We start from the raw sequence: 21,215 nt of genomic DNA, 5'->3' as shown, positions 1-21,215 counted from the left end.
AAATCTCCAACACTCCCTCCTTTACACTTACACTCAGCTCATTTCTTTGCCTCCTCGATGACTGAGAAAATAGAAGCAGCCAGAAAAGAATGTCTACCATCTCCCTCCCCCGTATCTATCCATCTCCTCCCGCCGTCACGGGAAAAGGACAGGGATCCTGCCAAAGGCCAACTGTTCCGCCTGGGCTCTAGGTCCCATCCACTGCCACCACTTAGCTCAGAAATTCTCCCCTTGTCTTCCTATGTTTTTTCCATTAATGAATAAAAATATTATTATATTTTTTAAATCTTAAAACTCTTCTTGTCAGTCTTTGTTGGTTCCTCATCATCCTTGACCCTTAATACTGGAGAGCCTTGGCCTTCATCCTCTATTCTCCTCTCTTCTACCTAACTCGCTCCCTTGGGAATCTCATCCAGCCACCTGGTTTTGACTCTTTTCTACACTGACAATCCCCAAATGTATTTCTGCAGCCCAGGCTTTTCTGCTGAACTTCAGAGTCATATATACAACTGCCTGTCAACAGCTGGACTTGGGTGTTTAAAAGTCATATCACTTTTTAAAACAAAAAACAAAACAAAAAACCTCTTTATTTTGAAATAGTTATGAGACATTGCTAAATAGTACAGAGAGGTCCCATGTACCCATCACCCATCTTCTTCCTATGGTGTACTCTTACAGAAAGTCACATCAATTTTAAAAGTCAAGCAACAGCAAAAACTCCTGATCTGACCCCAAAAGCTGCTCCTTCCCAATCTTAGTAAATGGCAAATCCACCTTTCCAGTTATTCAGACCAACAATCTTGACACCATCCTGAATTATTAACATTTTCCCACATTCCACATCAAATCCATCAGCAAATCCCTTTGGCTCTCTCTTCCAAATAAATCCAGAACTTGACCACTTCTCACCACTGTCACTGCTACCACCCTCATCTTTGACTGAGAAAACTGCAGCTGCCTCCTAAGCTCTGTCTCCTTACTTCTACCATTACCTCCTATAATACTTTCAATACAGCAGCAGAGTGACCCTGTGTCAATGCCAGGTCCGATCACAATTCTCCAATGGGTCTCATTCATAGGAGACCCTGTCCAAGCTGCCCGGGTCCTAGCATCCCCTCCCACTGCTCTGTCTCCCATTCCACTGCAGTCACCTGGCCTCCTCGCCGTTCCTCAAACAAGCCCCACATGCTCCCTATCAGGCCTTTCCACTTCCTAGTCCATCTTCCCTTCAATAAGCAACAGCTTGCTGCTGCCTTACTTCCTTAAGCTCTTTGCTCAAATATTACTTTCTCAATGAGGTCTTCTTCAACCATCTTATTTTAAATTGCAGCAGTCCTGCTGTCTTGCACTTCTGAATCCTTCCAGGTTTATTTTTCTCTTGAACTTACTACCATTTCACATGTCTGAATTTAATCATTTTGTTTACTGACCCATTTCCACCTCTCCCTGGTGCAGGTTCCCTAAGGTCAGAGATGTTTGTCTGTGCTGTTTAGTGTTATATACCCAGCACTGAGAACACTTGTGGATACATAGTAGGCACTGATGTTGATTTTCCATTCTTGTATAACAAATTATCCAAATTCAGAAGCTTAAAACATTGATTATCTCTCAGTTCCTATGAATCATGAATCTGGTGTGGCTTGGCGAGGTGTCTCTGGATTAAAATCTCTCACAAGGTTATAATCGAACCACTGGCCAGGATTTCATCTGGTTGTTTCATCTGGTGGTTTCATCTGGTGGTTTCATCTGATGACTTGGTTGGGTGGCAGGAAGAGATGCACGGCAATGTTTACTCACATGGTTATTAGCGTCCTTGGTCTCCTGCCACATGGGGCTCTTCACAACAGGGCACCTGGATTCCCCAAGAGTGAATGATCCAAGAAGAAGAGAGAGCATCCAAGAAAGAAGCCACAGTCTTTTTATAACTTAATTCTGTAAATGGTGTCCCATCACTTTTACTGTATGTATTCTGCTGGTTAAAAGTAAATTAACAAGTCCAGCCCACACTCAAGGGGAGGGGATTACACAAGGGATTAAATACTGGAAGGTAGGGATCATTAAGGGCCATCTTAGGGGCTGTCCTTCCCAGCACTCAATAAATATTTGGTCAATGAATGAACATATTAGCCAATGATCCACACTTGGAGAGATCCTGTTCCCAACTTCTCTGGGAACATATGGATTTTTACTTTTAATAAATGGAAAAAGGGCAAGTAGGACAAATAAAGACCATGTAAAACCTTTACAGGAGAGCCTTTCTTTTCCTTAGAGTCTTGTAACAGAAGATCATTTTTCATAGGACTGTCTATATTTTGCTTATGAGTAAATTCTGTTACATCATATCACATTTCAAAACCTGTATTCTCTTATCCTTCAAGTGTTCTACCTGCTCCCTTTATTGTGTGCCTTGGACAATCACACTGGAAAAACAATTCCTTTTTATTTATTTTATTTTTTTTTAGTATGAACTCAATACATATTTATTGAATATCTGAATAACAGTATGATTTTCAACTCACTTGGAAAATGCCATTTTTTTAAACATCTTACAGCCACTCTGGAGAACAGTATGGAGGTTCCTTAAAAAACTAAAAAATAGAACCACCATACGACCCAGCAATCCCACTACTGGGCATACACCCTGAGAAAACCATAATTCAAAAAGAGTCATGTACCACAACGTTCATTGCAGCTCTGTTTACAACAGCCAGGACATGGAAGCAACCTAAGTGTCCATCGACAGATGAATGGATAAAGAAGATGTGGCACATATATACAATGGAATATTACTCAGCCATAAAAAGAAACGAAATGGAGTTATCTGTAGTGAGGTGGATGGACCTAGACTCTGTCATACAGAGTGAAGTAAGTCAGAAAGAGAAAAACAAACACCGTATGCTAACACATATATATGGAATCTAAAAAAAAACAATTCCTTTTTAGATTGGCTCTTCTTTGCTTATTTCCTAAGCTCCTGGCTTTTTGCATTTTTGTCAAGATAGGATATGCTTATCAAACTAAACTCTCACCTTGGAAAATAAAAGAAAATGGTTCTTTAAAAGCAAAGGCACTCAAGAACAGGAATGGAAGGATAATGTTTACAACTATAATAATACACACAGGCTAGCTGAAGGTCAGATGAGAGTAGTATATATTGCACATTTAAAAACCTTGAAATAATCACTATTAGGTAGCATTATTAACAAATATATGCCTGGAACATAGAGGGCATTCAATAAATATTTATTGATTATCTCTTCCTTTGTACACACAGCATTTATTAATACCCTTAATGGTACTTCTTATATTAAATTATAGTTCATTTGATACGCATGCATACATTTTTCCCATCAACTGTGAGCCTCTCAAGGGCAAGGAGGTTGGCAGTCTTTTATTTGTTTAGAGCACATAGGACAATGGCACTGAAAATGTGCTCACATAAACAGTTCCTGAATGAATTTGGAATGAATAAAACTCACTCAGTTCAGAATCAAAGGAGTCAAATGATGACTACACCAAAACCAGAGATAAATGAGCAAAATACTTATTATGAGATTAGGAAAAAAAATTATGAGTTAACATTTAGTCATCTTGTAAAACTGAGTAAATGTAATGCTTTGTAGTCAAGTTTAGTATGATTATAAAATAGCAACCATAAACACCACAAAATTTAGGGGAAAAAAAGGATAACATGAGTATGCCCCCACTTAAATACAGCTGACTGATCTTGGACAAAGGAGCAAAGGCAATACAATGGAGCAAAGACAGTCTTTTCAACAAATGGTGCTAGAACAACTGGACATCCACATGCCAAAAAATCAATCTAAACACAGACTTACATCCTTTACAAAAATTAACTCAAAATGGACCATGTACTTAAACGTAAAACACAAAACTAAAAATTCCTAAAGGATTACATAGGAGAAAATCTAGATGACCTTGAGTGGGGCTATATAACACTAAAGGCACAATCCATAAAAAAATAACTGATAGCTAGACTTCATTAAAATTAAAAACTTTTGCTCTGCGAAACACAACGTCAAGGAAGTGAGAGACAAGCTACAGACTGAAAGAAATTATTTGCAAAAGATACATCTAATAAAGTACTTTTATATAAAATATACAAAGAACAAAAAGAAAACAAACAACCCAAGCAGAAAATGGGCCAAAGACCTTAAAAGACATCTCACAAAGAATATATACGATGGCAGGGCTTCCCTGGTGGCACAGTGGTTGAGAATCCGCCTGCCAATGCAGGGGACAAGGGTTCGAACCCTGGTCTGGGAAGATCCCACATGCCATGGAGCAGCTAAGCCTGTGCACCACAACTACTGAGCCTGTGCTCTAGAGCCCACGAGCCGCAACTACTGAAGCCCACCTGCCTAGAGCCTGTGCTCCGCAACAAGAGAAGCCACCACGATGAGAAGCCCGCGCACCGCAACGAAGAGTAGCCCCTGCTTTCCTCAGTTAGAGAAAGCCCGTGAGCAGCAACGAAGACCCAACACAGCCAAAAATAAATAAATAAAATAAACTAATTAAAAAAAAAAAGAATATATACAGATGGCAAATAAGCATATAAGAAGATGCTCTATATCATATATCCTCAGGGAAATGCAAATTAAAACAACAGTGAGATACCACTACACACCTATAAGAATGGCCAAAATCCAGAACCCTGACACCACTAAATGCTGACAAGGATGTGGAGCAACAAGAACTCTCATTCATTGCTGGTGGGAATGAAAAATGGTAAAACCACTTTGGAAGACAGTTTGGAAGTTTCTTACAAAATTAAACATACTCTTACCATATAACTGAACTCCTTATTATTCATCCAAAGGGATTGAAAACTTATGTCCACATAAAAACCTGCACATTAATGTTTACAGCAGCTTTATTCATAATTACCAAAACTCAGAAGTGCCAAGATATCCTACAATAAGTGAATGGATAAATAAACTGGTATATCTACACAATGGAATATTATTCAGTACTAAAAAGAAATGAACTATCAAGCTATGAAAAGACATGGAGAACTGCAAATGCATATTACTACGTGAAAGAAGCCAATCTGAAAAGGCTATGTAGTTTATGACTATATGAGCTATTGTCTATATAAATAAATAGACTATACGACACTCTAAAAGAGGTAAAAATATGGACACAGTAAAAAGATCAGTGGTTGCCAGGGGTTAGGGGTGGGGCATGAATAGGCAGAGCACAGAGGATTCTTAGGGCAATGAAAATACCGATATTATAATGATGGATAGATAATACATGCCATTGTATATCCGTCCACACCTATAGAATGTGCAACACTAAGAGTGAACCCTAAGGTAAACTTCGGACTTTGGGTGATAATGATGTTAATGTAGGTTTATCAATTGTTTAAAAAAAAAAAAAAAGTACCTTCTAGTGAGGAATGTTGATAATGGGGGAGATTATGCATGTGTAGGGGAGGGGCAACTGGGAAACCTCCGTACCTTCCTCTCAATTTTGCTGTGAACCTAAAACTGCTCTAAAAAAATAGTCTTAAAAAATACATGGGAATGCCACTTTCCACTCAGGAACAGGAGCTTCAGAAATAGTGTCTTCTGATTTTTCATATTACTCAGCCATAAAAAGAAACGAAATGGAGGTATTTGTAATGAGGTGGATGGAGTTAGAGTCTGTCATACAGAGTGAAGTAAGTCAGAAAGAGAAAAACAAATACAGTATGCTAACACATATATATGGAATCTAAGGAAAAAAAAAAAAAGGTCATGAAGAACCTAGTGGCAAGACGGGAATAAAGACACAGACCTACTAGAGAATGGACTTGAGGATATGCGGAGGGGGAGGGGTAAGATGTGACAGGGTGAGAGAGTGTCATGGACATATATACACTACCAAATGTAAAATAGATAGCTAGTGGGAAACAGCCGCATAGCACAGGGAGATCAGCTCGGTGCTTTGTGACCACCTAGAGGGGTGGGATAGGGAGGGTGGGAGGGAGGGAGACGCAAGAGGAAAGAGATATGGGAACATATGTATATGTATAACTGATTCACTTTGTTATAAAGCAGAAACTAACACACCATTGTAAAGCAATTATACTCCAATAAAGATGTTATAAAAAAAAAAAAAAAAGAAATAGTGTCTTCTGAGACAAACATGCATTTGATATATGTCCTTTCAATTTAAAAACTTATGAAGATCAAAAGATCTTCATGCATTGCTGTAATGTATACTCTGATAATTATACATAAAGATCAATGTGGAGATATACATTTACCAGTAATTAGAAATAGAGGTGCATGTAGTTTATTTGTCTTTAAAGTAAATATGTCTTATCTTGAATAAACTAAAATCCATTTACTTACATATAAAAAAAGGGTATGTATGTATTATGGCAGTACATCAGCTTTGAGTTAAATATTTTTCAATGCTTTTTATCATTTTTCCATTTTGGTTTAAACTTCAGTCTTTTTATAAAACCTTATTATAAAGTCTTATAAAGTGTCTAAAACCTTATTATATATAAAAGTATAGGTAGGCAGAATTATGGTCCCCAAAGATGTGTACATCCTAATCCTTGGAATCTGTGAACACGCCACCGTACATGGCAAAGGGACTTTGCTGATGTGATTGCTGGTACAGTCCCTGCGATGGGGAGAGTATCCTGGATTATCCACATAGGCTCCCCTCTCATCATATGAATCCTTCAAAGTGAGAACCCTTCCTGGCTTTGGTCAGAGAGAAATATGTGAAGACAGAGAATCAGAGAGATGCAACGTTGTTGGCTTTGAAGATGGAGGAAAGGGGCCATGAGCCAAAGAAGGAAGACAGCCTCTCACCATTGGATTCTCCCCTGGAGCCTCCAGAAAGCAATATAGGCTTTCCTGCACCTGGATTTTAGCCCACTGAGACCCTTGTCTGACTTCTCACCTACAGAAGTTTAAGACAATAAATTTGTATTAAGTTTCTAGGTGTGTGATAATTAGTTACAACTGCACTAGAAAACTAATACATGGAGGTGGTTTTTTTCCCTTTTTAAAAAAAAATTTTTTTAAGGAGGAACACATAAATTGTGTCAAGGTGAAGGTGATTTTAATTGAAACACATGAAATCCAGGTTATTTGAGTAATGAAGAAGAAATGAGGGATGAAAGTCTTGGAGGATATATGGTATTTTTATTCCATTTCCCAAAGAGCAAGGAAGGAAGTGGTTCTATCTCTTGTTGTTACAGAAAGGAGGACAGATCAAAGGGGCAGACGTGGACCCCAGGTCAAAGGGGCAGACGTGGACCCCATATAAGAGAAAAACATAAACATATCCAATAAATGAACAAGTTGCCTCAGAAAATAGTGGGCGCCTGTCTAAGGAAGAAGGATTATCATTTGCTGAAGACCTCTAACACTAAACAGATAAGACTAGGATTGGAATTCTGACTCAGCTACTAACTTGCTTCTGACCTTGAACAAATTACTTAACCTCTAACCTTCAGTTTGCTCATTTCAAACTGAGATGTAATACCTACATTGCAGGGCTACTGTGATGATTACTGGAGATAAGGTCAAGTGGAGAACCAGTGCCCGGTACATAATCAGTGAACGATAAATGGGAGCTATTACTACTATTATTACATGGCACGTACCGTGACTTCCGCAGATGACAGATAACTCCTAAGGTCTTTAATTTATTTTTAGCCTGACATTCATTTAGTATGTGTGGCAGGAACCATTTTCTCCTCCTCTGCAGCTCCTACCTGGGCCCGTAAAGCAGGAAGTCCCCCCGATGGGTCCCGAGGAGGTAAGTCCTGCTCCTCTCTTCACCTTGCACTCCTGGGGGAGGAGGAGTGACAGCTGATGACATGGGGGAAGAAACTGATGATGGGTGGCTAGTCCCTTCCCTGTCTTTTTGAGATCTGCCTGTGAGGAGAGTACACTTTTCTTCTGCTCTTGTCCTTTCAGTGGTAAACGTTTGTGAGACAAAAGGGTAAACCGCGGACTTTGGTTCCAGAGAAGCATTATCTGTCCAATACATTCATGTGGCTATTGAGCATTTGAAATGTGGCTAGTCTATGTTGACAGGTACTGAGTACACAACAGATGGCAAAGAGTATGCAAAAACAAGAATGTTAAAATATCTCATTCGTATTTTTATACTGGTTACATGTTGAAATGGTAATATTTAGGACAATTTCACCTATTTTGTGTTTCTTTGCTTAATGTGACTACTAGAAAATTTCAAATTCCCCAAGTGGTTCACATCACAGTTCTATTAGACAGCACTAATCCAGAGGCCACCTCTCTGGGTCCCATGAGCGGGAATCAAGTTGCGAGGCAGCCCTTCTGAGAAAGCACACATGCTCTCCAGATCTATCCTTGTGCTTGGCAGGGTTGTCTGAAGATCTGGGCAGGGAGCAAGTATGAGGAAGGCTGACCATGGAAAATCAAGCCATGGTCGACACTCCAATCCTCCCAACAATAAAGTGACTTTAGTTTCCATCTAGCCTGATCCCTCTATCTCTTAACTGATTGTAACTTGGGAAGACAGGATGCTATTTATTGCTCTTTCCCCATCAAACCCCAAAGATATGATAGAAATACTTCTATGCCCATGGAAGGAGCACAAGCATACAATTCAGATGCAAGCACAAAGCAAAGGTAACAGTCCTCTCCAGGTCCTTAGGGGCACAGGTTTCAAAAACATCTACACTGATTTCAGTTGAGAGATCTACTGCAGATGGCTTTCAGCAGAAACAAACATGGGCGTGAGTGGCAAAGCTCCCCAGGGAACAGGATTCTGAGACAAGTGGGATTCCATAGCAATAAGACAGAGACAGTGGCCACCGGGACACTTAACTGGAGGAACACAGAGCTTAAATGGGGAAATGGACATTAGGAAGGCAGAGTGACTGCAGGCAGGGACATGTAAAATAAGTCAGTCTCAGAGAGCAGACAGTCTGGATGGGTATTCTCCCTTCCTCCATATGGAGAACACACACCGCATTGAACCCCTTGATGGGAGACTTGCCCAACCAAGCTCTAGACAACTGGTTTGACCTGATATGCTGGCAAAGCTAAACTCAGTAAGCTTTTCTCTGCCGACTCTCCTCTGCTCCCACACCACCAAGCCACCTCCCTGTTCTCCAGCATTCTAGGAATGTGTATTTGGATTGAACTAAGAACAGGATTCAGGAACCTTGTTTCACTTGGCTGTTTCAGGGCTGGTGATTCGCTTGAGTTTCCTAAATTACACAGCAATGGAGCTGACGCTGAAACTGTTTTAATTTTTTTCTCATTTTCTTTTAGAGTTTTAAAAAATGAGATGCATGGAAAACTTGGGGTGGGATTAACTTACCTTCAGATTTTCTGAAGAAGCTATACTCCTCAAGTGTAAGAAGGTATATTCTGCTGAAGGAACCTGATATTACCCAGACACCTAACTCAGACCTCTCTGGCTAAGACAGAGCAGAAACCAGGAATATCATCTTTGAACTTTACTTTTGTTGAACTTATGAATTTTGGATTTTGATGTAATTGAACTTTAACTAAAAGGGCAAGAGGATCTGATCTTAAGGATGTCAATTTCTTCCTGGGAATTTAATAATGAGAATTTAAATTTGGGCCGTTTTAAAGTTGCTGACTTGTAATACTTGGCATATTTCTACTCTCATTTAAGCTTGTTGCTTAACTTCTGATGAGTTTTAATCATCATTCCAGTTGGGCAAAATGTGAGATAGGAAATAGAAGAGAGAGTAGATTTTTAGCCTAGTCCGCAGGGAGTCAGAAGACTGTGCTCTTCTGACGTATCTCAAGAGTTTTCAGAAGCACAGGCTGTGCCGCTGCCACTACTGATCCCAGGAGGACACGCCACGAGACTCAGGTACAAGAGGTGTGGCCCCAGGAAGAGGGGACGTCAGGACCACGTCCCGACAGACCCTGGACTCCTTTCTCCCCTCACTGGCAAGAGGTTTCATTATTAAGCTGAATTAGTTAAGGAAACAAAACGCCCATTGCCCTCTCCTCATCTTTCCATTATGAGGAGAAAACTTTCAGTCCAACCAACAGGCAGAAACCACAGGAAGAGCACTTCTGGCATCTCTCCCCTCCTTATTCCTCCCCACAGGAGGAGAGCAGACTTCAAAGCCACATGTAACGCGGCTACTCCCCGTCGGCCCCGCCTGTCCTCAGTGTGCACTCATCCTTGGCTTCCCTCTAGAATTACTTTCTACAGCAGCTCTAACTAGTCAAATTTCAAACAAGTGTGAACTTTTGTGAAAGACAGACCACTGGGCTGCAGATCCAGGCCATGCTCCCCAATTCCAGCTTTTCCAACAATATTTATTTATTGTTGATATTTATTTTCATCTCTCTGAATTCTAGAAGGGGCTATGAGTGAAGGCGGGGTGGAACCGCGATTAAGCACCATCCTCATACTCTATTGCATCCAGGCCCCAGAAAAAAAATCACCTCTTCTTTGAGCTGAGATCCTGGCCTGGGAATAAAGCTGAGGACACCAGGTTGAAGGAGTGCCCTGCAGGAGCTGCACCCTTACTCTGAGCCCCTTCTCTTTTCTTATACGTCTCTCCCAGAGAACGCCCTGCTTAGCTTGAGTAATATTAAAAAATAAATATTAGCTAAAAAATTATAAAAGGAAATCTGTAGAAGGAAAAAATATATTGCAAGCTCATAAATCCAAAGGATGATATAATGATATTACCATGTACACATTCCATTTACATTTTCAAATTCTTTCTGACACGTCCACATCTGGAAAGCTGATTAGAAATTAAACTATTTTCAGAAACTGAAATTTTAAGACAATCCTTTATGCACTTACCCGACATATCTTCATTATTATTTAAATTACAAACATTTAGGAAGTTGAAATGCTCTTTCATGTGGGCATCAAGGTTGGCTGTCGTTTTGGAAACAATATCCTACGACAGTGGTTCTCAAAGTGTGGTCCACAAACCACAAGAGTCCATGACTCTTTCAAGAGGTCTGCAAAGTCAAAATTGTTCACCTTTTTGACTTTTACCACTAAAACATTATTTACCTTTTTTCACTATGTTGACACTTATATGATGGTGAAAAAGCAATGGTGGATAAAACTGTGGGGACTTTGCACAATCAAGGGAGCGGCACCAAAATGTACTAAGTGTCGCTGTGTTCTCCACTGGCATTTCACTTGAGAATGTTCTTGATGAAGGAGTAAAAATGATTGATTTTATTAAATCTCAACCACTGAGTGCACATCTAAGTGAAGAACTGAGAGATACACATGAAACATCTCACTGTGTACTGAAGCGTAGTCAGGAAAAAGCATTTGTGTGACTGAGTCATGAGTAGCTGAAGCAGCTGCTTTGGCACGCATTACCATTTGTGCTTGAAAGAACAACAGGTAGACAAACTATAGCTATTCAGACTCGAATACGTGGCAAACATTTTCTCCAATGTGAACAAAGTGAGCGTGTCACTTCCAGGAAAATAACTCACAGTATTTGTTGCCAATGATACAATTGAAGCTTTCAAGCAAAAATTAGAGTTTTGGAAAACTTGTGCCTACCACTGTGACCCTGACAACTTCCCAATACTTAAAAACTCACTGGATAAGATGGGCGTTCAGAATAACCCATGTGACTTTGTTGATAACGTATAATGCACTGTATCAACATTTGGATGATTTGTATAACTCAGCGAGCCAACTTTCCAAACGCCAAATGCATTATATTCCAAATCATACATGGGTAAAAGATCCAATCAAAGTGCAATCCAGAACAACAGTTTTAATATAATAGAGCACAGAAAGATCAAGGATAGGGTTTCTGATTCCACACTACACCTAGTCTTTAAGAATCTATCATTTGTTGAGTTTCACAGTAGCATCAAAGAACACCCAAAATGACACCATAGGCTATTAAAGCACTCCTCCCTTTTCTACCTTGTATCTGTGTAAGGCTGAAAGCTCTTCATTTTCTTCAACCAAAATGACAAAAATTGAATACAGAAACAAACGCGAGAACCCAACTGTGTTCTATTAAGCCAGATATGTGACTGTAAAATGATGTCACTTTCATTATTTTTTTCTTTTTGAAATGCTATATTTCCATTTTCCATCAAGAGATGCTATTCATGTCAACCTATAAATGGATCTATATATGAATTAACCTATAAATGAATTAAACAAATATTTTTAAAATGTCTTGGTTTTAATTTCTAATATGCCAAATATCAACAGATATTACATAAACAAAAGCTTTTTAGGGTCCTCAACAATTTTTAAGAATATTAAGGCATCCAAAGATCAAAAGATTTAAGAATAGCCAGTCTACGATAATAATTATTTGAACAACCACATTGAGGAGTCCCTACTTTATACTATGCTAGACACTGGAGCATTTGAGATAAAAGGCAACATCCTTGCCCTCAAGGAACTTCTAATTTCACCAGGAGTGTAACTCTCAATTATAATAATTTTACTGTAAAGAAAAGAAATCCTTCATTTTAGGTTTCTTACAGGCATGTCTTTTACATCTTGATGTCTCCAATGGCAACTAATATTGTAATATGGCACACAGTAATGCCTAAATACTTAGTGAATCTACATAATATGCATTTGATTTATGCATCAGAAAGTCATATATTATGCCATGCAATTAGGAAATATGCCTTATCTAAACATTTTTATATAGATTTCAGACACCAGTTGCTCATGATGGTGAAAAATGCACTCCCATCCTTAGTGAAAAGACAGTATTAGCACCGGAAGGACACTGAAGTTACAGCTACAATGCAGCCTTTTGATTGAGACTTAAACTTATGAAATAAATTTTAGTTTTAGATCATATCATGGTTTTTAAGACAAATTTATTCTTCCAGCAAGTAGTCTAGATAAATTTATTCCTCTAGCAAGTAGTCTAGACAATAGAATAAGGGAGGAAATAGTAGCCTAGTTCAAGAATTTGAACAGTCATATGAAAAAGAGATGCCCTTATGCTGTTTCCACAGCTTCAGAAGGCAGAACCAAAAAGTGGGAAATATAAGAAGAAAAAGAAAGATTCCTTATACATGTGTGTGTGTGTGTGTGTGTGTGTGTGTGTGTGTGCATAAATAAATATAGAAGCAGAAGCAGTGGCTTAATTATCAATAGAAATGACACTTGAAGGTCGGAGGTCAGACTAGAGAAGAGGTTCTCAAGAATTTTTCTGCTCTAACTCAAAGGAGGTATATTCCCATCAAAAACAAATGGTAGGAGCTGAAACACAGGGTGCACATGGGGTGGGGAGAGGGTGGTAAACGCCTACCCAATTCCAGGTTGAGAAGCATCAGGCTTCTAGGATACTAGAAGACCTCTTCTACTTCTGTGATTACCTGGGGTTTTTAAAGAAGGATTCGGGCCAACTTCTTAGTAGCATTTCCTAAGTAGGAGGAGGATTTTCCACATCCTTATTTTTGGATGTAGCTATACCAGCAATTGAGAGCCAGTGTTGAGTGTAAAACACGAAGGCTGGGGTTACATGCAAGCACCCCCTTATCTAACCACATCATATCTGAACCAGGCAAATAGTGTTCTGACCTGCATTTCAGCTTTGTCGACCACTTACCTGATTTCTAACTCACTAACTTGTTCTCTGACCCTTCTACAAAAATGTTTCTAATTACTGAATCGGAAAAGCAATAGGAGAGCAACTCTGACCTAACTCAACTGAAACGCAACAATTCAGAATTGGAGCCAATGCACTTTAAACATTTGTATTCTTTTCCCTTCTGCATATTCATCACCTCGAATGTCGTGCAAATTCACTCTTGGCCTACATGACATATGATGCTTTGTGAATATTCTCCCCAGGATTTCTACAAATTCTGCTAGTGCAAACGACTATTACCATGAAGGCGAAGAGCCTCCTCTGGCTTATTTCATTATGGAATGGGTACTAAATTCAGGCTTTGGGGATATTCCTCTCTGAATTGATTGCTTACTGGTCTCGTTAGGCACTCTGGACGTTCACCAGTTCTTTCCAAAAGTTTGGCTCTGAATTAGATGTGGGTAAACGTTTGAAAACTGCACACTATATTTGAGTAGTATACACTTATTCTACATTTTTAACACCATGTACAAGCTGTGGCAACATCTGGTGTTTTGCAAACTTGGCCACATCCAGCCGCATTTCCTTTTCCAAATGTGTCCTCTGACATGTGAGGGTTGTATTTCAATATGAATTTTATACTCTCTCTCTCTCTAGAATAGCACTGTGTGATTTCAAACAAACATGCATTGTATCTAAACTTTATACTTTCCCTCTCTGAATGGAAAATTTAAAGCTTGCCAATTAATAAAATGAGAACAAATATAAAGCTGGACTAAAGATATCAAATTAATTTATCTCTCTCACGTTTCTATACCTTATTTGACTTAGTAGAAAACTACCTCTTAACATAGTTTACAGTAAAAGAATATCTTGCTGAGAATTACACCATCTGAGCTAAGAGAAAGCAATGCCACAATTAACTGACTCAATCCCTACTGGGTCAGCTATGCATCTTTACCTCAGGAAAAAATGCACATATGTCCACAAACAACTGTGTCATACATCTTCTCGTGGTTGGAGGGCATCTTAAAGATATACAATTAAGAAACTAAGGTGATGAGAAGGTGCTGTAACTTAAAACATCATAAACACCAACTAAAACCGAGTCGACTCTACATCCAACTCCTAAGTTTGTTTAATCAGGAGTAAATAATTGCTGTCGGAAAGTCTAGGCTGTCTGTCCACCCCATATCCGTGCTCACAATTAGCACGTGGCCCTGGCTGGCCATGCTGGGCTTTGTCTCTGCCCTCATATAAAATATGTAAAACCTCCTTCACCCTGGGCCCCTCCATCTTCCTGGCCAGTCAGGTTGTTTGTCAAGCTCCTTCAGCCGGTTCACAGGTCCCAGCTCTGGAGCCATTTCCTTGGATTTCACCTCCCTGCTTGGTTCAGCCCCTTCCCTCCAGCACGTACTTCTGGCACTGCTAGTACTTACTTGGACTCAAACCTCTTCTCATCCTTGGAGATTCACCCAATATTTGCTGGACTCCTGTCTTTCCCCAGACAATGCGAGGTTCCTGCCGGGCTTTCCTCATTTAGGCTCAGCCCCGCTCTGGAAACATCCCGAGACAGGGTGCTCCGTTTGGACTGAAAATGCTTGGGGTTCTCTGGCCCCACTGTTCTCCCACGGTCCCTACAAAGGCTCCAGGTCCCTTGACTCTAGCTGTTTGTTCTACGACTTCTTAGAAATAGTACCATTCAGTGGTTAAGAGCAAAGACCCTGGAATAAGCCTCCTTGAGTTGAAATTGTGGCTCCTCTATTACCAAATTAACTTTGTTGAACCTCCGTTTCCTCACCTATTAAAAGTAGGATAATACTATCATCTATTTCAAGATTCCTCAGTCACTGCCTCTGTCTGAAGAAGGCAGAAGTTAACAGAGATTCCTGAGGCTAAACCACGGAGCTGGTTAAGTGGCAGGTTCAAAGTTCAAAGCCATATGACTCTAAACCCGTGCTCATTTCAAATACGTCATGCTACATCCCTTTACAATCATCCTTACTTTTTTCCTTAAAAACAACAAAAATGATTATCTCCTCTTTATAGCAGTGGATTCTTAGCCTCTACATTCAATTTTCATGATAATAATAGCTATAATAAAAATTCATGGGATAGGGTCCTGGGCAGACTTGCCAACTTGGGGGAAAGAGAAGGCAGCAGCAAAGGTAGGGAAGAGAAAATGAAAGGAAGTTCCAAACGCAATGCAGTTCAGCAGTTGAGACCAGCGGCTGGGAGATTTTCTAGGAGAGATGACGCCCCGTGTCCAAGCAATGAGAAATTCACATTTGCTGAATAGTGGTGTCTGGGTGACAGGGCAAGAAGGGGAGGAGAAGAACCCACATTATCTATTTTGTGTGAAACTCTACAATGTTGAAGGATCGAGAGGAGAAATTAGAGTCCAATTAAAGGGCTCAGACCTGGGCATGGAGCAGACATTGGAAACTGCCACACAGACTCACATGGGTAATTCTACCACCAAGTCATGCACTACGTAGCATTCACGTGAAACTTTTTTAAGACCTGGATTTAATCGTCGCTAAGTTGTTAGCCTGGCTCTGAGTGCAAGTAATGTGGGCTTGGCACTGGAGGTTCTTTCCACTCGTCAATTGGAAAGAACAGGATGGAATATTTACTATAAAATGACATATTATGAGAACTATAACATGAACAAAATGTACGTGCAAATTAGAACAGTTAAGCCTGATTTATATTACCTGCACAACTGTGATAGAGGATAATGATCTCCCAATTAAAATACCTCATGCTTAACAAAAAACAAAACTGCCAAACATGTAAGTATTCCCTATTTCAAGAAAGCAAATAAAAACAAAATCGACAGAATGTAAGAGCAATTTTCATTTCTTCTAAAGCGGCCAATCTACTTTAAACTCTTATCTTTTTGGTTACCTTGGTCACAGCTTTTGGAGAAAAGGTCACTGCATCCACCAGAGTGATGAGGTGACCTGGGAGGAGACGATCAAAGTACTTCATGCAGACGTCATAGGCGCACAGCCACTCGGGGGAGGACGCCGGGACTTGTTTAATGAGGTGAGGGTCTCCAGTCCAGAACAACTTCTGTAACCAGATGGTGTACAGAGAGCTTGGGGAAAGCATGCGCCCATCCTTTTCAGGGATTTTGGGAACAAGTTTGGAGATGGATAAGATATTTTGACTTGAAAGGACTGGCTCCAATGCCTCAAGAGGATTCATGTTTTCATCTGTCAGCTTTTTGTAATTAAGACCTATCGGAAAGAAAAGGGGAAAAAAAGAGAGTAGTTCATTCCAAGATAACCATACAGGAGCTTTCAAATACACACACAGCCCCTCTGTGTGGCTGAATGAAAAGATTTAGTTACAGCACAGCTTCGTTTGTCACTGAGATCCATCAGAAGATCTGAGTTCCAATCGCTGCCTGCAACTTAACCAACTGTGCGACCCTGAACAGGTCACTCAACTGCTGTGAGCCCCAGTGTCCTCATTTGTACCCTGGAGATGGCAATATCTCCTCGCTTCTTCAATCCCCCCATGGCACCTATGTCTTCTATCCGTGCGCTCACCACACTGCACTATATTCATTTGTTATTCATCTAGTATCTCATCAGCTACCTGAAGGCAGGGATTGAATCTTACTCCCTTTCCTCTGTGTCTAGTCCAGGGTCTAATTCAGCTACTCAGTAAACCACTGATAAACTGAAGTAAATACTCACAATTGTTACGAACAGCAGATGAATGCAGCTTTGCAAGTGCCTTGTAAATTGTAAAGTATCATACAGATTTGAGAGGTATTAACACAGTTAATTTCTTAGTTATGAGCTAAAGACACACAGACACCATTCTAAAGATTTCCACAATTTATCAAAGATTCAAAGGCTCTTATTTTAAGGGTTCCATACATACTTTAAACATGTAGGTCCACTTAAGTGAAATTCTGCCAAATTGCCTATTGGGAAGTGTCTCAGCCTTGTCATTTATGTAGATAAAATATAACCAGTGGAAGCAGGGAAAAAACCTTTGGTGTACTAGTCAGAAACTTTGGATTTTAGTACCAGGTCTGCGATAAGTCACTGTGTGACTTAAGTTTCTCCAGTATTTAATTCCCTCAACAGTAAGTAAAGGAGTTGGAGACAGAATAAAGTCTATTAGCATAAAAATACGGTGGTTTCACAGTTATGCCAGCCACAATGCAGGAACAGGATTGTATATATAGAAAACTGCCCTAGATTAAATTTAAAGAATGGGTTCAAGCAGGAAAATGATTAACTTACCTGATGCAACTACCTTAAATTTCTTTAGCAGCCGAATGTGGGTTTCTGGTTTAATGGTGTATTTCCCCAAATCTGCACAGCCACAGCTTTCCAGCAGAGTGAAATAATACAGCAGTCTTTCATGATCAAAGCCATCAATCGTGGGGTAAATATACTTGACCATGTGCTTGTGAAAGGCTTCGGGATTGGTCTTCAACGTCTCGAAGAGATGAAGGGCCTGGGCTCGGTTTTCAATTTCTACTGTGGACAGACTGAAATTAAGGACAAAGAAAGTATGCTAAGATTGGTAAGATTGGGTTCCTTTATTAAACAACATGGTTTTTTTTTTTTTTTTGGAAACCTAGGAAGAAAGGCTACTTCTTACAAATCCCTTCTTGCTGCCTAATCAAAGACAGGAAACCACCAGTGTGTACAGGTAGTTTATATAAAGGGAAACAAATGTGTTTCAAATGGTACTATTTGATTTTCATGTTGTCTCATGCAGGTCTACAGTACCCTGTAGTTCTCTACAGAGAACTGCCCAGTGCTTACTAGCTAGGAAATGAACCCATATCTGTCACCTTCTACTATGCATTATTTATTCATATCACAAGAAAAATTTAAAACCTGAGCTTCATTATAGAAATGTAAACAAATTTATTATTTCAGGAATTTAGGAAATAGAGAAGTGAAGAAACAACCCCAACTTTTAGGCATAAATTTTATATCAAAGAGGCTTGAACTGATAGTAGACGTAACCTTGATACTGTGTTCAAACAGAATTAAAATAGAAAAGAAGAGATACTTGCACTTTCACTTGAATTATCTGTAGTAACGAACGCCACTTGAATAAAGCACATATCAATATTTTCATCCTGACTTAGCTGTCTTTATAATTTTTTTTTTTAAGTCATTTAAGGTTAAACTCTTGAAAAAAACATTTAAGGACTTCTGTTTGGTTGATCAGTTTGTGTTTTTTGGGTGACGGGGAGGGCTTAATTTTGGTCTCATGCTTCTCCCTGGACAGAACACTGTGCCTCCTGCCCAGCATAATCCCAATGTCCCACGCGGGATGAGTTTCAAGCTTTCTAACCGTAAGAGGCCTTCAAGCAGCCTTTGGCACTAACAGAAACTCCCAGCTTCCAGGGTTTGTAGAGCAGCAATGAAAGTACCTGGGAGCAGGAAGTGAGACCTCTGACAGGATCAAAGTTAGGTTTCATATCGTTTAAAAGCAACTCTTCTGAAATACGATACCCTGTTTATTGGAATTCCCCCTAAGTGCCAAGACATGTTTTTGTTTTACGTAAAGTTAATACACAATATACTTTAAAATTTGTATCAGGATGTGATAATACTTGGGGTAACAGCAGCGATTTATAAAGTCAAAATATCAAGCAATTCAAAAATGCTCTTTTAACTTTCACTTCAAGAGAAATCCTATTTTTCTATTAAGACACGGTTCAAACATTTACAAAAATATCCCTATCTATAAAAATGTCCCTGGTCTATAAAAATGTCCCAGAGTATCCGTCTATTCATAACATGCTTTAACTATTTATTACTTTGCCTGTCTCCCTCACTAGACCATGTACCACTTGATGGCAAAGATGATACCACATCTTCTTCAGCTTTAGCTTCTCAGTACCAAGCACCAGTGTGTGGTGCAAAGGAAACACTCGACATGTGCCTTATGAATGCCAAATAGATGGGAGAATGAACAAAAACTTAGGTGTCCTCTACAGACAAGGCCCTGTGCTCAGCACTGGGGAGGGTATAGAGTTACAACACAGAGCTCTCATCCAGCAGTGTGGAAATCCAGTTGCATCATACATACTTAAGAAACACTGCAGAATAATGGTGTGGGCTGACAAAGGACATGCAATTATATTCCAGTTACGAGTGGGGTCACTAAAGCTGTCACTTTAGAGGAGGTAGATATCGATGACACCAGAAGGCTTACTGAGAGAAGTACTTGAGCTTGGTATTGTAGAAAGGAATGAAGCAGAAATAATATGAACAAAAGTATCAAGACAAGAAAGCACAAGGCCTGTACAGGAAATAGTGAGTATAAATGGACGGCTATTTCAAAACTCTTCGGATACTATTCAAAGACTGCAAGGTCACCCCTGAAAGATACAGGCAGACCTCGTTTTATATTGTGCTTTGCTTTATTGCGCTTCACAGACATTGCTTTTTTTTTTTTTTTTTTACAAATGAAAGGTTGGTGGCACCCCTGGGTCAAGCAAGTCCACTGGTGCCATTTTTCCGACAGAGTTTGTTCACTTCGTGTCTCTGTGTCATATTTTGGTAATTCTTGCAATATTTCAAACTTTTTCTTTTTTATTATATCTGTTACGGTGATCTGTGATCAGTGATCTTTGATGTTCCTATTGTAATTGGGCATTGTTTTAGCAATAAGGTATCTTTTAATTAAGGTCTGCACATGTTTTTTAGACATATTTTCACACACTTAATAGACTACAGTATAGTGTAAATGTAACTTTTATATGCACTGGGAAACAAAAACATTCATGTACTAGCTTTATTGTGATACTGGCTTTACTGCAGTGGTCTGTAACCAAACCTGCGATATCTCCAGGGTACCCCCGTACTGTACACCCAGTGGCATATGAAAGTCACAGAATTCCTGATGTTCCTTCATAATTTGCAAAGTGAAGTCTGAAAACAACGCAGTGCAGAAGGAAATAAGAAACTGCGTCATCCCATTAAGATGATTCATGTTGACAAAGACTTGCAATCAGAGCGACATTCCCGATGGAAGAGGAAAGAAACCCTGCACTTATTCCACGGATTACTGTGGCAGGCGAGTGAGAGACTGTCGTCATCAGAGAGGTTAAGTGACGCCTAAGACCGAGCGTCCAGATCTGTCTGGACTCTGCATGGCTGGGGCCACTCACCTAGTCACAAAGCAGCCGTCAACCAATGCAGCGTAAGCGCCCTCACTAACAACCATTTCAAAACCAGGATTCTTTCTGTGACAGACATTAGTTCTCTCTCAGGGGCAGTAATCTAAGAGAGTTCTCCTGTCACACTTCACTGCTATCCCCTGGCAAGCAGAGTGTCTGAGACTCATCTACACAATGGACAATGGCTAAACCACAACAGCTTTAGTCCATCTGTGTTCGACTTGATTCTGAATACAGTCTCTCTCAGTCAACGTTACTTTCCCCCCTCGCCCACCCATCTATTCTTCTGTGCCTGCAGTTTAGTTTGCCTGATGTGCAATTTTCCCTAATTATCTTGCGAAGAGAGATACTGGAATACTTTTACTGACACATGATAAACACGAAAACCTCCCTCTTCAGTAAATTACAAGGTACTAAGATCTTTCATAGATGCCAGTAATTGATAACCCATTTTAATAGTTCCTA

The 21,215-nt window shown here is 39.8% G+C and overlaps 1 protein-coding gene across 3 annotated transcripts in view; it reads right to left on the bottom strand.

Annotated features, from left to right (window-relative positions):
* Positions 1 to 21,215, bottom strand: part of NBAS (NBAS subunit of NRZ tethering complex) — a 342,092-nt gene that overhangs the window by 80,896 nt on the left and 239,981 nt on the right. For all 3 annotated transcript variants that reach the window (XM_036873210.1, XM_036873209.1, XM_036873211.1), the window contains 2 exons: positions 17,845 to 18,095; positions 16,487 to 16,821 (listed from right to left, as the gene is read on the bottom strand). In XM_036873210.1, the coding sequence (XP_036729105.1) occupies positions 16,487 to 16,821; positions 17,845 to 18,095 (586 nt within the window). The remainder of the gene's footprint in view (positions 1 to 16,486; positions 16,822 to 17,844; positions 18,096 to 21,215) is intronic.

The sequence above is a fragment of the Balaenoptera musculus genome, chromosome 13 (genome assembly GCF_009873245.2).
Source record: "Balaenoptera musculus isolate JJ_BM4_2016_0621 chromosome 13, mBalMus1.pri.v3, whole genome shotgun sequence".
NCBI lineage: Eukaryota > Metazoa > Chordata > Mammalia > Artiodactyla > Balaenopteridae > Balaenoptera > Balaenoptera musculus.
This window is presented reverse-complemented; position numbering and strand designations above follow the sequence as displayed.